General features: G+C 44.1%; 1 protein-coding gene across 1 annotated transcript in view; it reads right to left on the bottom strand.

Annotated features, from left to right (window-relative positions):
* The window catches only part of LOC124721143 (patched domain-containing protein 3-like), a 631,834-nt gene that overhangs the window by 339,031 nt on the left and 274,472 nt on the right, over positions 1-18,331 (bottom strand). Inside the window, exon 2 of the mRNA XM_047245962.1 lies at positions 16,160-16,406. Within this exon, the coding sequence (XP_047101918.1) occupies positions 16,160-16,406 (247 nt within the window). The remainder of the gene's footprint in view (positions 1-16,159; positions 16,407-18,331) is intronic.

The following is an 18,331-nucleotide window of genomic DNA, read 5'->3' as shown; positions in this document are numbered from 1 at the left end:
ACTTAGGTTCGTCCATCCTAAGTATAATTTTCACCCTAAAGGTATGGGACACAGGCCAGCCGCGGTGGCCGAGAGGTTTTAGGCGCTTCAGTCCGGAGCCACGCGGCTGCTACGGTCGCAGGTTCGAATCCTGCCTCGGACATGGATGTGTGTGACGTACTTAGGTTATTTAGGTTTAAGTAGATCTAAGTCTAGGGGACTGATGACCTCAGATGTTAAGTCCCATAGTGCTTAGAGCCATTTGAGCCTTTTTCGGTACACACAAGAGGTAGCGTTATGTACATACACCACCTCACTGGAAATTATAATTTAATAATGAAAGATATTTACGCAATAGATTAAACCTTAAGGTTGAATAACAAGTAAACTGTTTTCGTTCTACTGATTTTTGTTTATTTCTAATTAGTTTTCGGCTTATTGGGCCACCTTAAGGAAACAACTGACTACCCTCCGCAACGGGCAATATTTCTTAGGTAGACAAATATTATAAGCGAAGAACTAATCCGCTTGCACAGAATGTCGTACACCATACTTGTTTTTAACATGGTAAAATACACTTTATGCAATCAGCAATATTAACTGCGGTCTCCAGCATCAATCACCTACAGGACTCTGAGGATCAACTGTCTCTAGGACTCTGAGGATCCCCTGGCAGCCTGTGGCGGTTTCACCCTCAAGACACTCCTCTGGTAGACAGCCCTCTTTCCACTGGCCTACCCGCTCCACTGGCCTTCTTGGCTTCTACGAAACCCTTCACTCCTCATTTCTTAACTGAAAAATACCTCCTTTTTTCCTTTCCATGCTCCTCTGCACACCCTGGCAGCGAACATGCAACAGACCATTCCTTCTGGAAGTCTGCCCTTTTCCAGTTCGTGTTTCCAGACATGCCACAGCAGGGAATGTTCACGTGACCACTTCTTCTGGGGCTCCGCCCTCTTTTTGCCCATGCTCCTATGCACCCTTCGGCAGTGGGCTCTCAATGAAGCAATCTTTCTGGTGCTTCGCTCTTTTTCCTGCCATCCCCTCCACGTTGGAGCCGCGTGGTCTTAGGCGCCTTGTGACGGTCCGCGCGTCTCCCCCCGTTGGAGGTTCGAGTCCTCCCTCGGGCATGGGTGTGTGTTGTCCTTAGCGTAAGTTAGATTAAGTAGGGCTTAAGCCTAGGGACCGATGACCTCAGCAGTTTCGTCCCATAGTCCTTACCACAAATTTCCAAATTTCCACGTTGGATCTTCCAGATATTTCACACTCGACATATTCCTCCGCTGCTCTGCCCTTCTCTTTCTGTGTTCCTTCCTTGACGCACAAAAATGGTTCAAATGGCTCTGAACGCTATGGGACTTAACATCTGAGGTCATCAGTCCCCTAGAACTTAGAACTACTTAAACCTAACTAACCTAAGGACATCACACACATCCATGCCCGAGGCAGGATTCGAACCTGCGACCGTAGCAGTCACGCGGTTCCAGACTGAAGCGCCTAGAACCGCTCGGCCACCCTGGCCGGCCCTTGATGCACATCTCTGGCGTTACACCATCGGTCCTTCCATGGCATCCTATTCTTAATATGTTTCTTTTTTTCAGTCGTTTCCATTCTCACCTACTCCAATGTTGGCCTTCCTGACCAGGCCGTCCACTTCTGCATGGTGATGAGTCTCGATCCTAGGTACTGGTTCTGAGCTCTGGGTCGCAGTCGCTTGAGGCTCCCAGACACTCCACATCTCCCAGGGAGGGGGGGGGGGGGCGAAGTACCACTCCCGTATCCACACCCATCGAGGCCGCACTTTCCGGCATCGGGTGGGCGCCACCATCTCTCTCTTTCTGGGTAAATGCCATTCGCTTCCCCAAGGGGGAAGCTACAAGCAACATGGGATGCAGTTTTCACACCTGCTGTCCGACCGGACACCAACTGCACACACAACTGCTTCCTGCATATGGTGTAGCTTCAAGAATTGTCCACTTCCTGCACAGATGCGTGCAGGCCACGTACGACCACATCAGTTTCTATGAAGTAAGACAGCACAACAATAATAATAACAATGCAGATTTTTATCACTGGAAACTCAGGACATCACCACAGTGGGCGTTGATCTCGATAACAGGCGACGTTCCAATCGATGAGAGAAGATTCAGCCAGCGTGGGACTATTTACCTCCGCAAGTCACACGCCCGAAAATAGGCCGTGCTGTATACCATCACAACCGGGGTACTTAAGCCGGCAGACGGTCTCTCGTAATTCCTCATTCAGAATAACTCCCGAACACCACCCACCTCCACCAATGTGACGAATTCTTCTCTCGGCAGACCCGACTCACAGGCCTTTGAGTACGCTTCACTTTTACGATTCCATCACGCACCTTCAATGGAGCTATCAGTCTCACGATATGTCCCCTAATAACTCCCTAGGTGCTTACGTGGTAAGTCTCCTGTAACCGTCATAGACTGCACAGTTGCTTCATAGTGTTATTTCTTCCTGTAACGGTACCCTGAATAAACGTGTCATTTCTTGCAGTCTACTTGACTTTTGATTTATCTGTATGTACCAAACCTCACTGCGTAACACAATGGGACCCTGTGGAACAGCATGAAGCAACTAATAGTTATTCAAGGGCAGGAGGAAGGAAATGGGACTAAGATGTGAGGTGGAGCGTTGTTGACTAGAGCTGTAAGAAAGGAATATCTCTAGATGGGTTCCATCTCTGGGTAATGGGAGTTGGTTGCAGTTCCACCTGGAGAGTACGGATAAGTCATGAAGGTCTACTGAATATGTGATTTAGTGGCGCTGAAAGTATCTAGACTAGTGGTCAGTGATACATATGTAACGTAATATTCTTCCTTGTCTTTAGACGTACAGATTCTCTCCCCCATAATGTTGTGATGGTTCCGTCTCCTTCTGCTGTTACTTCCCGCTTTTTCGGTTTAAACAGTTTACCAATCACATATCTGTTTTATACCGCGCCTGCGATATGTGTCGTGTGTGCCCTTAATACGCACGGCTAGCAAATTGTTGCTATTACATAGTTTGTTGTTAGTGTTCCCGATCGGGCGGCACGGGGGAACGATTTTTATGGAATTTATATAAATAATTCCACACAGTATGCGTTTTCTCTTTCCATTTTTGTTGCAGCTTACATGTTTTATGATCCTCGTGTCTTTTGGTTTCTGGTTATGATGCCGGGTTTTTGGGATTTTTCTACGTTCCCCCTTCTTACTCTTTTAGCGCTGAACTTTTTTCCCATGACAACATTGAGGCGAGGATGACCTCAGATAGTTGAGATATTTTATTTTTTACAACATATGATGGAACCACAAGTGCTCTGAAACCGGTCGTTCATGCAATAAAAGATACACTGAGATGACAAAGGTCATGAGATACCTCCTAATACTGTGTGGGACATCCTTTTGTCTGGGGTAGTGCAGTAACTCGACGTTGCATAGACTTAACAAGTCGTAGGAAGTCCCCTGCAGAAATATTGAGCCGTGCTGCCTCTATATCCGTCAATAATTGTACAAGTGTTGTCGGTGCAGGATTTTGTGCACGCACTGACCTCTCGATTATGACCCATAAACATTCGATGGGAGTCGTGTCGGGCGATCTGGGTGGACAAATCATTCGCTCGAATTGTCCAGAAAGTTCTTCAAACCAATCGCGAACAATTTAGCCCGTTGGCATGATACATTTTCATCCATAAATATTCCATAGTTGATTGGGAACATGAAGTCAATGAAGGGCTGCAAATTGTCTCCAGGTAGCCGAACATAACCATTTACAGTCAATTATCGGTCCAATTGCACCAGAGGACCCAGTCCATTCCATGTTAACACAGCCCACACTATTATGGAGCCACAACAAGTTTGTACAGTGCCTTGTTGACAACTTTGGTCCACGGCTCCATGGGGTCTGCTTCTCTATTGAGAGTACAATAGCCCCCGCCCCCTTCTATACTGGCTGGTCAGCATCTGGTGACATCTAGTAGTCAGTTCCACATTATATAGGGATGTCCGGGTACTTTTAATCGGGTAATGTAAGATAATATGATCCACACTTTATGAGTACCAGGCAAAGGCCACAATCAAAATTACAGAAATAGGAATACGTTCATTAGTGCTTAAGTAACAGACCTTTCCACACATCATACCTGAAGAGGAAACTGACGGTACCAAACAATTCTATCTCTACAGTGTCTCCTCCTCCGTACATTAGCTTACAGTGTAAGAATGTGGCACTACAGTCTGGAGCCGAGCGACCGCTACGGTCGCAGGTTCGAATCCTGCCTCGGGCATGGATGTGTGTGATGTCCTTAGGTTAGTTAGGTTTAATTATTTATAAGTTCTAGGCGACTGATGACCTCAGAAGTTAAGTCGCATAGTGCTCAGAGCCATTTGAACCATTTTTTTGTAAGAATGTGGAGCGGCTGCTCCTGCTGGAGGTTCGAGTCCTCCCTCGGGCATGGGTGTGTGTGTTGTCTTTTGCGTAAGTTAGTTTAAGTTAGATTAAGTAGTGTGTAAGCTTAGGGACCGATGACGTCAGCAGTTTGGTCCCATAGGACTTACCACAAATTTCCATTTTAAGAATGTGGAAGCAGGGATTTATCAATCAATCAACTTCACTGTTAAAAGAACCCGCCCCGGCAGCTGTGGTAATTACGAATTACTGACCGAAGAATATCTCTCGCTCACGGAGATATCAGTTTGATTTTACACCTGTTATCGTGCCAGGTGTGCGCCGAAGTTCCGAAAGTCTACTGAGGCCACGGAACTCCTTAATCAGTCCCTGACTGCTGTGATTGCCTACTGTAACACAAATACACAGATAAAGCAAGTATTTCGCAAATCAGGATAGAGCTAGAGGACGTATCTGTTGTTATTCGTTAAGCTGCGACGAAGATAAGAACATCTGATCCACGTGTATACGCCAACCCAACAACGGAAACTCAGAGAATGTGTTCGAAGTTCATGAGTCTACTGGAAGCTACACAACGTAATTATCGTTTCCAGGCTGAGGGTGTCGATGATAACGACGGAGCGTTTTATGAAATTTAATGTATGCTTGATAACCAACATGCTGTAGGACTGACTCCAACCCAAGGAAGAAAGGAAGAGAGATTAGGTTTAGCTTCCCATTGACGGCGAGGTCAAGTTCGGATAGGGAAAGGATAGGGAAGAAAACTGTTGTACCCTTTCCAAAGGAGTCATCCCTGCATTTGTCTTAAGCGATTTGAGAAATCCAGAAAAAATCTAAACCAGGACGGTCGAACTGGGATTTGAAACGCCGTTCTCCATAATGTTTCCAGTATCTTACGACAGCACCATCCCAAAGACAAGCCTATCCACAACAGTACAACGTATATTGAGACAAAGAATAACAGCAGTGGAGCTATGTTGGGCCCGCAAATGATCTCAGTATAATGTTCTGGCTGCTATCTGGTATAGTTAGAACACGGAACACGTTACTACTGTGCCCTAAACATACTGGACCAGAACGATCTCTATGAACATGGAGTCATGATGTGGGTAGGTGTTACAATCAGTGCTGTAACTCCATTGCATATTGTTGAGACAAGAATTTTTTTTGCGCCCATATAATGGAAGAATACGTTTGAATTGTCCATGGAGAAAGGGATCGTGATTTCATTTTCACTGCAGATAGAGCTTCTTTCCGCAGAAACGTCCACCTTACTAAAATATTGGTCTGTGGGGATAGCGTGCGTATTAGACGGCTTGCATATTCCTCAAACTTTCATCCCAAAAAGTACCTCATGCTATCGGGAGGTACGAGCCGCACAGACGTATAAGTCCTTTCCTTTTCTCCATATGCATAAACGACCTGTCGGACACGATAGACAGCATTCTGAGACTGATTACTGATGACATTCGAGTTTTTGGGAAAGTGTGGCTTTGAGTGACTGTAAAGCTGTTCAGAATTACGTGGAGAAAAATTCTATTTGATGCGATGGATGACAGCTTGCTTTACACTAAGGTGACAAAAGTCAGCGATATGCACATATGCATAAGGCGGTAGTGGCGCGTACACAAGGTATAAAATGGCAGTGTATTGGCGGAGCTGTTATTTGTAGTCGGGTGATTCATATGAAAAGGTTTCCGACGTGATTATGGCAGCACGACGGGATTTAACAGATTTTGAACGCAGAGTGGCAGGTGGAACTAGACGCATGGGATATTCCATTTCGGATATTCAATATTCCGAGGTCCATAGTGTCAAGAGTGTACCGAGAATACCAAATTTCAGGAATTACCTCTCACGACGGACAACGCAGTACCCGACGGCCTTGACTTAACGACCAAGAGCAGCATCATTTGCGTAAAGTTGTCATTGCTAACAGACAAGCAACACTGCGTGAAATAACCGCAAAAATCAATGTGGAACCTACGACGAACGTATCCGTTAGGAAAATGCTGCGAAATTTGTTGTTAATGTGCTATTGCAGCAGATGACAGACGTGAATGCTTTTGCTAACAGTACGACATCGCCTGCAGCGCCTCTCCAGGGCTCGTGATCATACCGGTTTGACCCTAGACAACTCGAAAACCGTGGCCTGGTTAGGTGAGTCCCGATTTCAGTTGGTAGGAGCTGATGGCAGGATTCGAATGTGGTGCACACTCCACGAAGCCATGGACCTATGTTGTCAACAAGGCAGTGTGCCAGCTGGTTGTGGCTCCGTAATGATGTGGGCTGTGTTTACATGGAATGGACTGCGTCCTCTGATCCAACTGAACCGATCATTGACTGGAAATGGTTACGTTCGACTACTTGGAGACAATCTTCAGCCACGTTCCCAAACAACGGCTGAATTTTTGTGGGTGACGATGCATCATGTCACTGGACCAGAATTGTTCGCGATTGGTTGAAGAACATTCTGGACAATTCGAGCGAATGATCTGGCCACCCATCGAACATTTATGGGACATAATCGAGAGGTTAGTTCGTGCACAAAATCCTGCACCGGCAACAGTTCCGCAATTATGGACGGCTATAGTGGCAGCATGGCCCAGTATTTCTGCAGGGACTTCCAACGACTTGTGGAGTCCGTACTATATCGAGCTGCTGCACCACGCGGGGGAGGTCCAGAACGATGTCAGGAGTTATCTCATGAATTTTCTCACCTCAATGTAAATGTAGAAAAATGTAAGTCAATGCTGATGGGTAGGAGCAACATTTCTGTGATGCTCGGAAACAGTGACGACGGTATTTTGCTTGACTTAGTCACGTCGGTGAAACGTATAGGTTTAACGACCCGAAATGACGTGAAATAGAACTAGCTCATAAGATCAACAGCCGAATACGATTTATTAGAGGAGTTCTGGAAAAGCATAGCGAGCCTATAAAGAAGACGATGCTGTGACCCCTTGATGAGTATCGCTCGAGTAATTGGGATCCCCACCAGATCACATTAAAGGAATACACTGCAAAAACTTAGAGGCTGCTGCTAGATTCAGTAGAGTACGAGAGTGGCAATAGTCAGCGAGTTTAGAGTGGATCCTTGAAAGGAAGAAGACGGTCTTTCCGTTAAACGAATAAGATGACGTTTAAAGAGTAACCATTTCCGACAATTTTCAAAACGATTCTACTATCTCCAGCGTTCATATTGCTTTAGTTCAAAGTAAGGGAAATTAGGGTTTACGAGAGATAATTGTTCGAGTAAAACAGATGTAATATCCAGCCTTCCTCAAGGAAGTGTTATAGGCCCTCTATTGTTCCTGATCTATATTAACGACATAGGAGACAATCTGAGTAGCCGTCTTAGATTGTTTGCAGATGATGCGGTCACTTACCGTCTTGTAAAGTCATCACATGAGCAAAATGACTTGCAAAATGATTTAGATAAGATATCTGTATGGTGCGAAAAGTGGCAATTGACCCTGAATAAGGAAAAGTGTGAAGTTATTCACATGAGTACTAAAAGAAATCATCTAAATTTCGATTACGCGATAAGTCACACAAATCTGAAGACCGTAAATTCAACTAAATACTTAGGGATTATAATTACAAATAACCTAAATTGGACCGATCACATACATAATATTGTGGGTAGAGCAAACCAAAGACTGCAATTCATTGGCAGAACACTTAGAAGGTGCAACAGGTCTACTAAAGAGACTGCTTACACCACGCTTGTCCGCCCTATTCTGGAGTATTGCTCTGCGGTGTGGGATCCGCATTAGGTGGGACTGACGGATGACATCGAAAAAGTACAAAGAAGGGCAGCTCGATTTGTATTATTGCGAAATAGGGGAGATAGTGTCACAAACATGATACGTGAATTGGAGTGGCAATCATTAAAACAAAGGCGTTTTTCGTTGCGACAGGATCTTCTCATGAAATTTCAATCACCAGTTTTCTCCTCCGATTGCGAAAACATTCTGTTGGCACCCACCTACATAGGGAGAAATGATCATCACGATAAAATAAGAGAAATCAGGGCTCGCACAGAAAAATTTGAGTGCTCGTTTTTCCCGCGTGCCGTTCGAGAGTGGAACGGTAGAGAGACAGCTTGAAGGTGGTTCATTGAACCCTCTGCCAGGTACTTTATTGTGAACAGCAGAGTAATCACGTAGATGTAGATGTTCCTTTTGTGAGTGGAGCAGGAAAGGCAATGATGAGGTTTTTACTTATACATACTCTGTCCAGTCACATTAATGCAACCACCAGTCAAAAGCCTGAACCGTTGCGAGACGTGCAGGAAGAGAGTCAAAGAGGTTCTGGGAGATACGGACTCTATTACCGTGGCCAGCTGCGTTTGGATTCTCGGTTGAGGATCCACGGCGCAAACAACCCGATCGAGATGCTACCACAGATTCGCGATTGGGTTTAAATCCGGGAAGCTTGTTGGCCAGGGGAGTACGGTAAACTCATTCTGGTGCTCTTCGAACCACGCACGTACACAGAGAGCTGTTGCACGTTGCCTTGTCCTACTGGTAGATGCCGTTGTGCTAAGGAAAAACAAACTGCATGTAGGGGTGGACATGGTTGTAACGCAGCAAGTTATTACGAGATAACATTGTTGCAGTAAGGCACGCAGTCGTCTCTACATCTGCATATACATGGTTACTCTGCAATTCACACTTAAGTGCCTGGCAGAGGGTTCATCGAACCATTTTATACTACTTCTCTACCATTCCACTCTCGAATGGCGCGTGGGAAAAAGGAACACCTAAATCTTTCCGTTAGAGCTCTGATTTCTCTTATTTTATTATGATGATCATTTCTCCCTTCGTAGGTGGGTGTCAACAAAATATTTTCGCATTGGGAAGAGAAAGTCAGTGATTGAAATTTCGTAAATAGATCTCGCCGCAAAGAAAACCGCCCTTGTTTCAGTGACTGCCACCCCAACTCGCGCATCATATCAGTGACACTCTCACCCCCCATTGCGCGATAACACGAAACGGGCTGCCCTTCTTTGCACTTTTTCGATGTCCTCCGTCAATCCTACCTGGTAAGGATCCCACATCGCGCAGCAATATTCCAGCAGAGGACGGACAATGTAATGCAGGCTGTCTCTTTAGTCTGTTTGTGGCACCTTCTAAGTGTTCTGCCAGCAAAGCGCAGTCTTTGTTTCGCCTTCCCCACAATATTATCTATGTGGTCTTTTCGTAATTGTAATTCATAGGTATTTAGTCGAATTGATCTGTGCGATTTATCGTATACCCAAAATTTATTGGATTTCTTTTAGTACTCATGTGGATGACCTCACACTTTTCTTTGTTTAGAGCCAATTGCAACTTTTCGCACCATACAGAAATGCTCTCTAGATCATTTTGTAATTGGAATTGATCGTCTGATGATTTTACTAGACGGTAAATTACAGCATCATCTGCAAACAATCTAAGGGGGCTGCTCAGATTATCACCTAGATCATTTATATAAATCAGGTACAGCAAAGGGCCTACGACACTACCTCGCGGAACGCCAGATATCATTTCTGTTCTACTCGATGATTTACCGTCTATCACTACGAACTGTGACCTCTCTGAGAGGAAATCACGAATCCAGTCACACAACTGAGACGATACTCCATATGCACGCAAATTGATTAATAGTCGCTTGTGAGGAACGGTATGAAAAGCCTTCCGGAAATCTAGGAATATGGAATCGATCTGAGATCCCTTGTCGACAGCACTCATTACTTCATGGGAATACAGAATTAACTGTGATGCACAAGAACGATATTTTCTGAATCCGTGTTGGTTATGTATCAATAAGTCATTTTCTTCAAGGTAATTCATAATGTTCGAGTACATTATATGCTCCAAAATCCTACTGCAAATTAAGGTCAGTGATACGGGTCTATGATTCAGTGGGGTACTCCTATTTCCAGCACAGCAGACGCCGCCTGCCGTGAGAACTGGAGAGCGTAACATTCAGTCGATAAGAAGATTCATACCCTCTACGAATCTAAATAATCCATATTAGTTATTATCAGATTTTATTCAAATTTGGCACACTTCCTTTTGTTAATAATGGAATGATGCTGTCAGAATTTCAGATTTTTATTTATTATAGTTCAGGAGATAAAGTGAATTACCTAAAAGTCCTAAAACCTACGCTTGTTTTTTAAAACCAAGTTAGGAACAATAACAGATTTACTTTCATCATCATTTGAAGCCATTACAAAGTTGTCAGTGCACAAAAATCAATTATTTAGAATTTTCTTTTTAAAACTTCAGTCACATTGCATTACATAATACAAAAATCGGTCAAAATTATTATTTTATTATGTTGTTTTGTGTGAGTGCGTGAGAATGATTGAGAGAGTGTATGTGGGACAGACGTTAAAATTTAATATTTCATTTTGCGTAAAACCTTGTACAAACGAACCGTGAGAAAGTGATGTTGCAGCCACGGTTCAGGTGACGTATGTCTGTGTGAGCGTGCTTTTGCATAAAAACAGCCAGAATGGCAGTTAGAGGCAGAATAATTTTATTTATCAGCTTTTAGCTGCATCAATTTTTCGCTGCATCGTACCATTCTCTGGACTGAAGACCACAACAACAACAACATCAATTTGAAGAATATTTCGCACTTTGCTTATTTTGATTAAACATAATACAAGAAATTGAAGTTTTGCTGACATTAATTATTATTAAATTAGTGATTGGATAAGGCAAGACTTGCCGCGAGAATGATCAGGAAGGAATGTTCTGATTAGTGGTTTAGAACAACAGCCAACCAGAATTAAGCTGTTCCCACGCGAATAGAGAAGTGTGCAGAGAGGAGAGTACCTCGAGAAGGTCGATTGCTAGCCGGCCTACGGACAACACGATGTTAGATCGCTCCTCACAAATACTCTGTAAGATGAGGAAATAGTGAACTAATTTCTGTTCGAACATATCGTGACTGAAGCGACTGGAGTTACGAACGATTTAATGAAAGTTTGGTGTTTCTAAGTTAAATTGTTTGAGAGATATGAGCGTGTGAACTTTCTGGTCGTAGTAACAACCCCGCGTGCGTGTTTCGTGCTCTGTACAGAATATTTTGGCGAGCACTTCTTTACGAGGAAGACTACTGAAACGACCGAATGTTTAACTCGCGAGTAGTTGTGGGTCTGTGACTGGTAGAACGTGAAAATTAGTCGGGTCGGACTTGCTAAAATTCTGGCTGCTTTACGAGTGAATATTTGTTATACAGACAGTGGACTTTCAGTGACAAAGTTTCACCATATTAAATACGGACTTGATAACCATTTCATGTGTTTCAATATAAATAAAAAACAGAGCTAATCTAATTTTTAACGCTTTTCTGGAAGTACACTGAATATCCCTAACGCCCGACTTTTTAATCATGAACTTCCAAGAACTGACTTTCAACTAGTTGAAATGTGTGCGAAATCTTATGGGACTTAACCGTTAAGGTCATCAGTCCCTAAGCTTACACAGTACTTAACCTAAATTATCCTAAGGACAAACACACACACCCATGCCCGAGGGAAGATTCGAACCTCCGCCGGGACCAGCCGCACAGTCCATGACTGCAGCGCCTTACACCGCTCGGCTAATCCCGCGCGGCAACTTTCAACTAGAGTTACGTGGTCTCTGCGTGGTAGGTATTAGGTAGTGGTTTCATCAACGCTGCTTTACACTGCCCAGCACGTATCTGCTACAACAGAGTGTAGGAACATCGGCAAGAACGCTCTCGAGGTAGGTGGACTAAACGATAGCGCTAACAACAACACTGACGACCGACCCCGCCCCACCACATGGTCCCCAAGACAATGCACACTTGTGTTGACCCACTGTGCCTTCCAGAATGGCGAGATCAACCAGGGAATGCACGAAATCATTCCTCAGACCATAACGCTCCTGCCTCCGGCCTGAATCCTGTCGAGAGTAGTTGGAGTGTGACTGCCTTTCAGACATTTCACGCTGTACGCAACAGCGGCCATCTGGAGGATGGAACATAAAAAGCGATTAATCTGAAAAGACCACCTGTCGCCACTCAGTGAACGTCCATCCTTCGTCTCAGATGAACAGCAGTCAGCACGGGTGCGTGAACCACGCGCCTGCTACAGAGGCCCATACGCAGCAACATTCGCTGAACGATCGTTAAGGAGACACTGTTGGTAGCCCCTTGGTTCATTTGGGCGATCAACTGCTCAGCAGTTGCACGTCTATTCGCCCGTACACATCTCCGCGGCCGTCGTTCACTCTTGTTACATATGACGCGTTTTGCCATGCGCGATATATTTTAACCACGGCGGAGCACGAACACGTTACAGACTTAGCCGTTTGGTAAATGCTTCCACCTCTGGTCCGCAAGCCAATGATCATGCCGTTGTGGAAGTCAGATAAATCGCCTCGATTCCGTAGTACTACGACTACACTGTTTTACGCGTATCCCGACACGCTTTAAACACCTACCACTAACAGGTCTGCAACCTGCCTTCTGTGAGTCCTTACTGCTCGACGACATCGGTCATGTGCGGTATGACTTGACCGCGTAGTACTTTCCGGCATGTGACTCGCGGATGTAGATGCAAGTTGCGCAGAGATTCCAAAATGTCCGACCCTTCTGAAACTGCAAATCACATTGAAGGAGAACTGAAGCAACATAGGTACAGAACTGTTGAATAACTACGTGGAGAGTTTGCACGCAGTTGCAGATTTTGCTTTACCACCAGCAGTGTCTTTATTGATCTGTTAGTACCTTTATAGGTACTGGAACTCCTTTTCGTCAGGTCTTCTGTGTTTGGTTGCCATCTGTCACATGAGAGAATCGTCATATCGAATATATAAAGAGTTTAAAAAAGTGTTCCAGTGTCCCGTATTGTTACAGGAGATTATACTGGCAAAAAATGTAAAAAGAAGTCATAAAAATAACACTTATTGAGGTGCAAGCCAGTCTGTAGTATGATAACCGTTACAGGTTGAACATTAATAAAGCAGGCCGGCCGTTGTGGCCGAGCGGTTCTAGGCGCTCCAGTCCGGAACCGCGAGAGCGCTACGGTCGCAGGTTCGAATCCTCCCTCGGGCATGGATGTGTGTGATGTCCTTAGCCTAATTAGGTTTAAGTAGTTCTAAGTTCTAGGGGACTGATGACCTCAGATGTTAAGTCTCATAGTGCTCAGAGCCATTTGAACCATTTGAATTTGATCATTAATAAAGCGACAAATGCAGGGCGGTTTCCTGAATGGAAATGGAGGGAAAAAGGTCCTCTAAACATGTGTCCGGAAATGCATCGTTGCCACGGTAAATGGCGCCGGCGAATGAGAGTTCCTCTGACCACAGATGACAATTATGCAAATTGATGATGCCATTTCTGGTAAAGATTGCTTCCTCTGTAAAGAGGACTAGTGACAGAAATCCCACAACTGTGATGGTCTGGTACAAAAACCATCGACAAAATCCTTCACGTAGAGGGAAATTCGCTGCTGATAACCCTTGTCCTCGTTGCAGGTGATAGGAGTGGTAGCGGTTGTCATGCAGGATACACATAACCGTACTTTGGCTTACACAATGTAAGCGAGCCATTTGCCTGGAGCTTGTACTAGGGTTCGTCTCAATATCCTGTAGAACCCAGTCCTCCAACTCTGGTGTATGCATAGTTCGCCGCCTCGCTGCACGTTCGTCTGTCTGAAAGGACTCATGATCACACAAACGCCCAGAAAGGGCTTGAAATGTTGTGTGATGTGGATGGTGTCTGTGAGAGTATTTGTTTTGTTATAGCCGTGCAGCCTCTCAACTGTTTCCATATTTGGCCGTAAAAACACCATCTCGGCTTGTTCCATACATGAATACTGAACCATTCTGCTGCTTACAGTACACTGCGTCAATACACAGTCTGCAACATACAAGGTACTCACTGCACGTGGTAAGAGCAACTTTCATTTGTCAGCGCCATCTACTGTGTCAACGGTGCAGTTGTGGATACATGTTAATAGGACCTTTTTTCTTTCATTTCCAGTCAGGAACCTGTCCCTGCAGATTGTCGGTTTCATTAATATTCACCCTGTATGTTTTCCTATAAGAGGTGTTTAAGTTTCACCACCCATTCTCATACGTCTTTCAACCATTATTCGGAACGAACCACGAATTCGTGCAATTACACTTATGGGACAATCAGTACCATAGCGTGTGCACATTCTCGATGAGTGTGACATAAATCAAAGTTTTGAGAGGGAACTGGGCTCATAAATATAAATCATTAGGGACAAATTAATGAGGAGAAAATACTATTGGACCTTCTGGATTAATTAGTCGTTCATTAAACGTTTGGATTAGAAACTGTCATGAGATGCGTAGAGAATGAGGTTTTCCTCCATCATCGAAACAACATCTGCGACGTTCTCCAAGAGTGTGCAGTGTGAGTAATTTGTTGCGCAGAAATTATTCTTAAATAGTAACTGTTAATGTGCACGGTTATTCGTAGGGCGCTACAAGTCTTTCATCCACTCTCCATCCACACACTTACTGAAAAACTAACATGGTGCCTCATTTCAATTAGCGCTACAGTATTTGCATCTCCTACACGTGGTTACTGTGATAATTTATTATTCCACGCTGTGTGAAACTCGCCTCATCCGCAAACAAAATGCAAGCTGTGAACTATGGATATTCAGCGTTTAGTACCGTACGCACAGAATGGTTTCTGCAAGAAATTGCAGTGATAGCTATGACTGACATCATCGTCACAGTCGACGGAATAGACACAGAGACAAAGAAAACAAAGAAGAAGCGAGCAACAAAGCTCAACAGGAAGGCAGGATACACCATTGCATACCGTAAATCCTCGACACAAGTAAAATAATCCGTATCTCAAACGTTATTTTCTCCGGAAATACGTTTAGAGAACTCTTTTCTTGTTTTAAGCAATACTCTCACCTATAAGAATACAAAAAGAGAGAAATATATTGAATAGCATGGAAGGCAAAGCAAAGCTCCTCACACTGGCCCTGATGGACCAACTGACCGTTGAGTCATCCTCCGCCAGTGGTTTCACTGGACGCGGTACGGAGGGGTGTGGAGTCAGTACACCGCTCTCCGGCCGTTGCCGGTTTCTTTGCATAACGTACTGGTCCTAATTATAAAAATCCGATCTATATAAAGAATAAAAACAAAAAAAATGTGTTCTAAGCAGGGGCAAAAAATCGCGGGCACAATGCACAAACTAATATCTCGGTTCTATGGCCACAAACAGAGAATGAATGACTCCACATGGACTTAACGCATGTTCAGTGCACTCGACTCAAAACCGAAACATGTATACCCTGGTAAGTGAATGTCAAAAAATCCAACCAGAAAATGCACAAAAACGAAACGCCTTCAGAACAGCTTCCCGAGACGAGAAACGGACAAATGGTGCCAAATGGTCAGATGAGAGCCGTGCTAGACGCGGCGAACTGATGAAAAAATCCAACTTACACAAAAAGGAGAACAATAACTATGATGGTTGTACAGAGATAGGCGACTAACAAAACAGAAGAGAAAATGAAGATTAGGGTTTCAGGTTTCGTCGACGATGAGGACGTCAGAGACGGAACACAAGCTCGGATTAGAAAAGAATGCCCTTCTCAAAAGACTCATCCGTCATTCTCCTCACCTGATTTAGGGAAGCGATAGGAAACCCAAGTCTGGATGACCGGAATCCCGCTCCCTAGTGCACCTCACTCACAATGTTCACAGTTAGAAAAAAAAGGCAAATTACTTACCCACTGGAGGACATCTGGCCGGAGCACGTTGTCCGATTCAACTATGATGATCTCGTAGCGGAGTTGGTCTTTGAAGTGCTCGTCTACCCAGCGCGAGCGTTTGTACAGGTCCATGGATGGGTTAAGAAACAACTTCACGTTGTCGACTTCTTCGTTCCAGAAAAACAGACCAGTCGCCGAGAGCACCGTGAACAACAGGGTTCCCACGACGAAGTGCACTGGCCGTTTGGCAACTGTTACTGCCAGCCTGAAAAAGAAAGGAAGTAATTTTTCAGGAGATTTTATGTCTGAAAATCCGTATGAAGAAAAACTATCACAGCTAATTTTTGTTATATACTAACAGAAATGGAATGTGACACATGATGAAGCACCAACCCGATATTTCTCAAAGTTTTTGGAGATGTTCATCACAGTACGGGTAGTAAACGGTTAAGCTTTGCTTCCATTCGAAACTTGTGTCCATCATCAATATCAGTATGAAGTGTACCCCAGACTGGTAGAATACACTTTTGTATTCGTTGTGGCGAGGAAGCAAACAGTCTCAAAATGTCATCTCGAGGCATATCTGGCCATGCTGCAACGTACGAGTATGCTGTGTCAGTTCATGAAGGTTGCTGGTTGGAGGCCGGTATCAAAGTACACATCTTCCCACCACATCCCATACATGGTCCATGGGTGACAGATAAGGGGACTGGACAGATCCTCCTGCGTAGCTGAGTGCTCGGCGTAGACGACTGCAGTGCGTAGGACCCGGGTTCGATTACGGGTATTTTATTTATAGCTGTGCCCGAGATTTCACATGTGTGGAATTTATTTTTGACGTACAAAGCTTTTTTGTAACAACGTTTGAAGTAGTATGACTGGGGAGGTAAATGTGCAAAACAACTGACTCTAAGGTCACGCTTGCAACACGCAGCGTTTGATATTGTACTTTGTTTACGGTCATGTCATATCATAAGCTCACAGCGAATTATACAAGTTTAAAGCGAAATGGTGAATTGTTGGGCGTAAGTTGGATTGCGATTATCAAAAGTCGCTCGCTTGTGCCTCTTCTCGTCAAAATTTCCGCTTCTATGACGTTACGTTAGAGAGAAGTAACTAAGCCTCTGTGACTGAAGAGCTCTGAAGAGCGAGATAATGGCGCTCTCAATTAGAATTACGTAGCGCTTCGATTTCATAAGGAGTTTCCAAAGAGCGATTTATGGCGTGATGTTCTTGAGCTGCCGTAAGTCCCACCTCACGATCTTCATTGGCTACTTGAGACCACATAGTCCTCAGTCCTTTAGTCAATCTGCTGTATTCAGAAAGACTCCACCATTTTCTAGACACTTTTATTTGTAAACAAACCAAAATTAAAATGTAATGAGTAGACACCGAAATCACAAAGCGAACTCAATAAATTCGCTTTTCGTAAGAAACAATTTTAATAAAACGTATCGCCAGCCTCGGTGGCCGTGCGGTTCTGGGCGCTGAAGTCCGGACCCGCGGGACTGCTACGGTCGCAGGTTCGAATCCTGCCTCGTGCATGGATGTTGTGATGTCCTTAGGTTAGTTAGGTTTAAGTAGTTCTAAGTTCTAGGGGACTGATGACCTAAGATGTTAAGTCCCATAGTGCTCAGAGCCATTTGAACCATTTGAATAAAACGTACCGAATGAAGCAGAGCAACGTTGTCAAGCTTAATACACAATGTGAAGTCAGTTAATTCGCATATCCTAACCAAGTGAATTCACTGTTGGCTCGTATTCGTAAAGATAAGATTCCGGCGCTTAATTCTGTCACAGCTGTAAACTTCCGAAAACACATCTGTCACAGAGTTAAAAAAAAACAAACTATAAGTTGCCATCTAGCGGTTCTCTGGTGTATTACGTCGTGATGCTACGTGAGCAGGCGATTTTAAATAAAACTTTAATTACGATATGTTTTTTTTCGTGATTCGATTTTGATTAAATGAAGCCTGTACGTGTCACCAAGTTGCCTGTTCAAACATCATGACCATTGGTATAACAGTTTTGGAGATTAGCATGTTGAAACAGACGAACAACTTAGAATGCTATTTACACATTCACCCATCAAATATTACAAGCCTTAAATATTAAAACATCGCCAGTTGGTATTTTTGTGATATTTCCAAGGTGTTTGATTGTGTAGATCATGTTACACTGTTAGAAAAA

Source organism: Schistocerca piceifrons, chromosome X (assembly GCF_021461385.2).
Source record: "Schistocerca piceifrons isolate TAMUIC-IGC-003096 chromosome X, iqSchPice1.1, whole genome shotgun sequence".
NCBI classification, from domain to species: domain Eukaryota; kingdom Metazoa; phylum Arthropoda; class Insecta; order Orthoptera; family Acrididae; genus Schistocerca; species Schistocerca piceifrons.
This window is presented reverse-complemented; position numbering and strand designations above follow the sequence as displayed.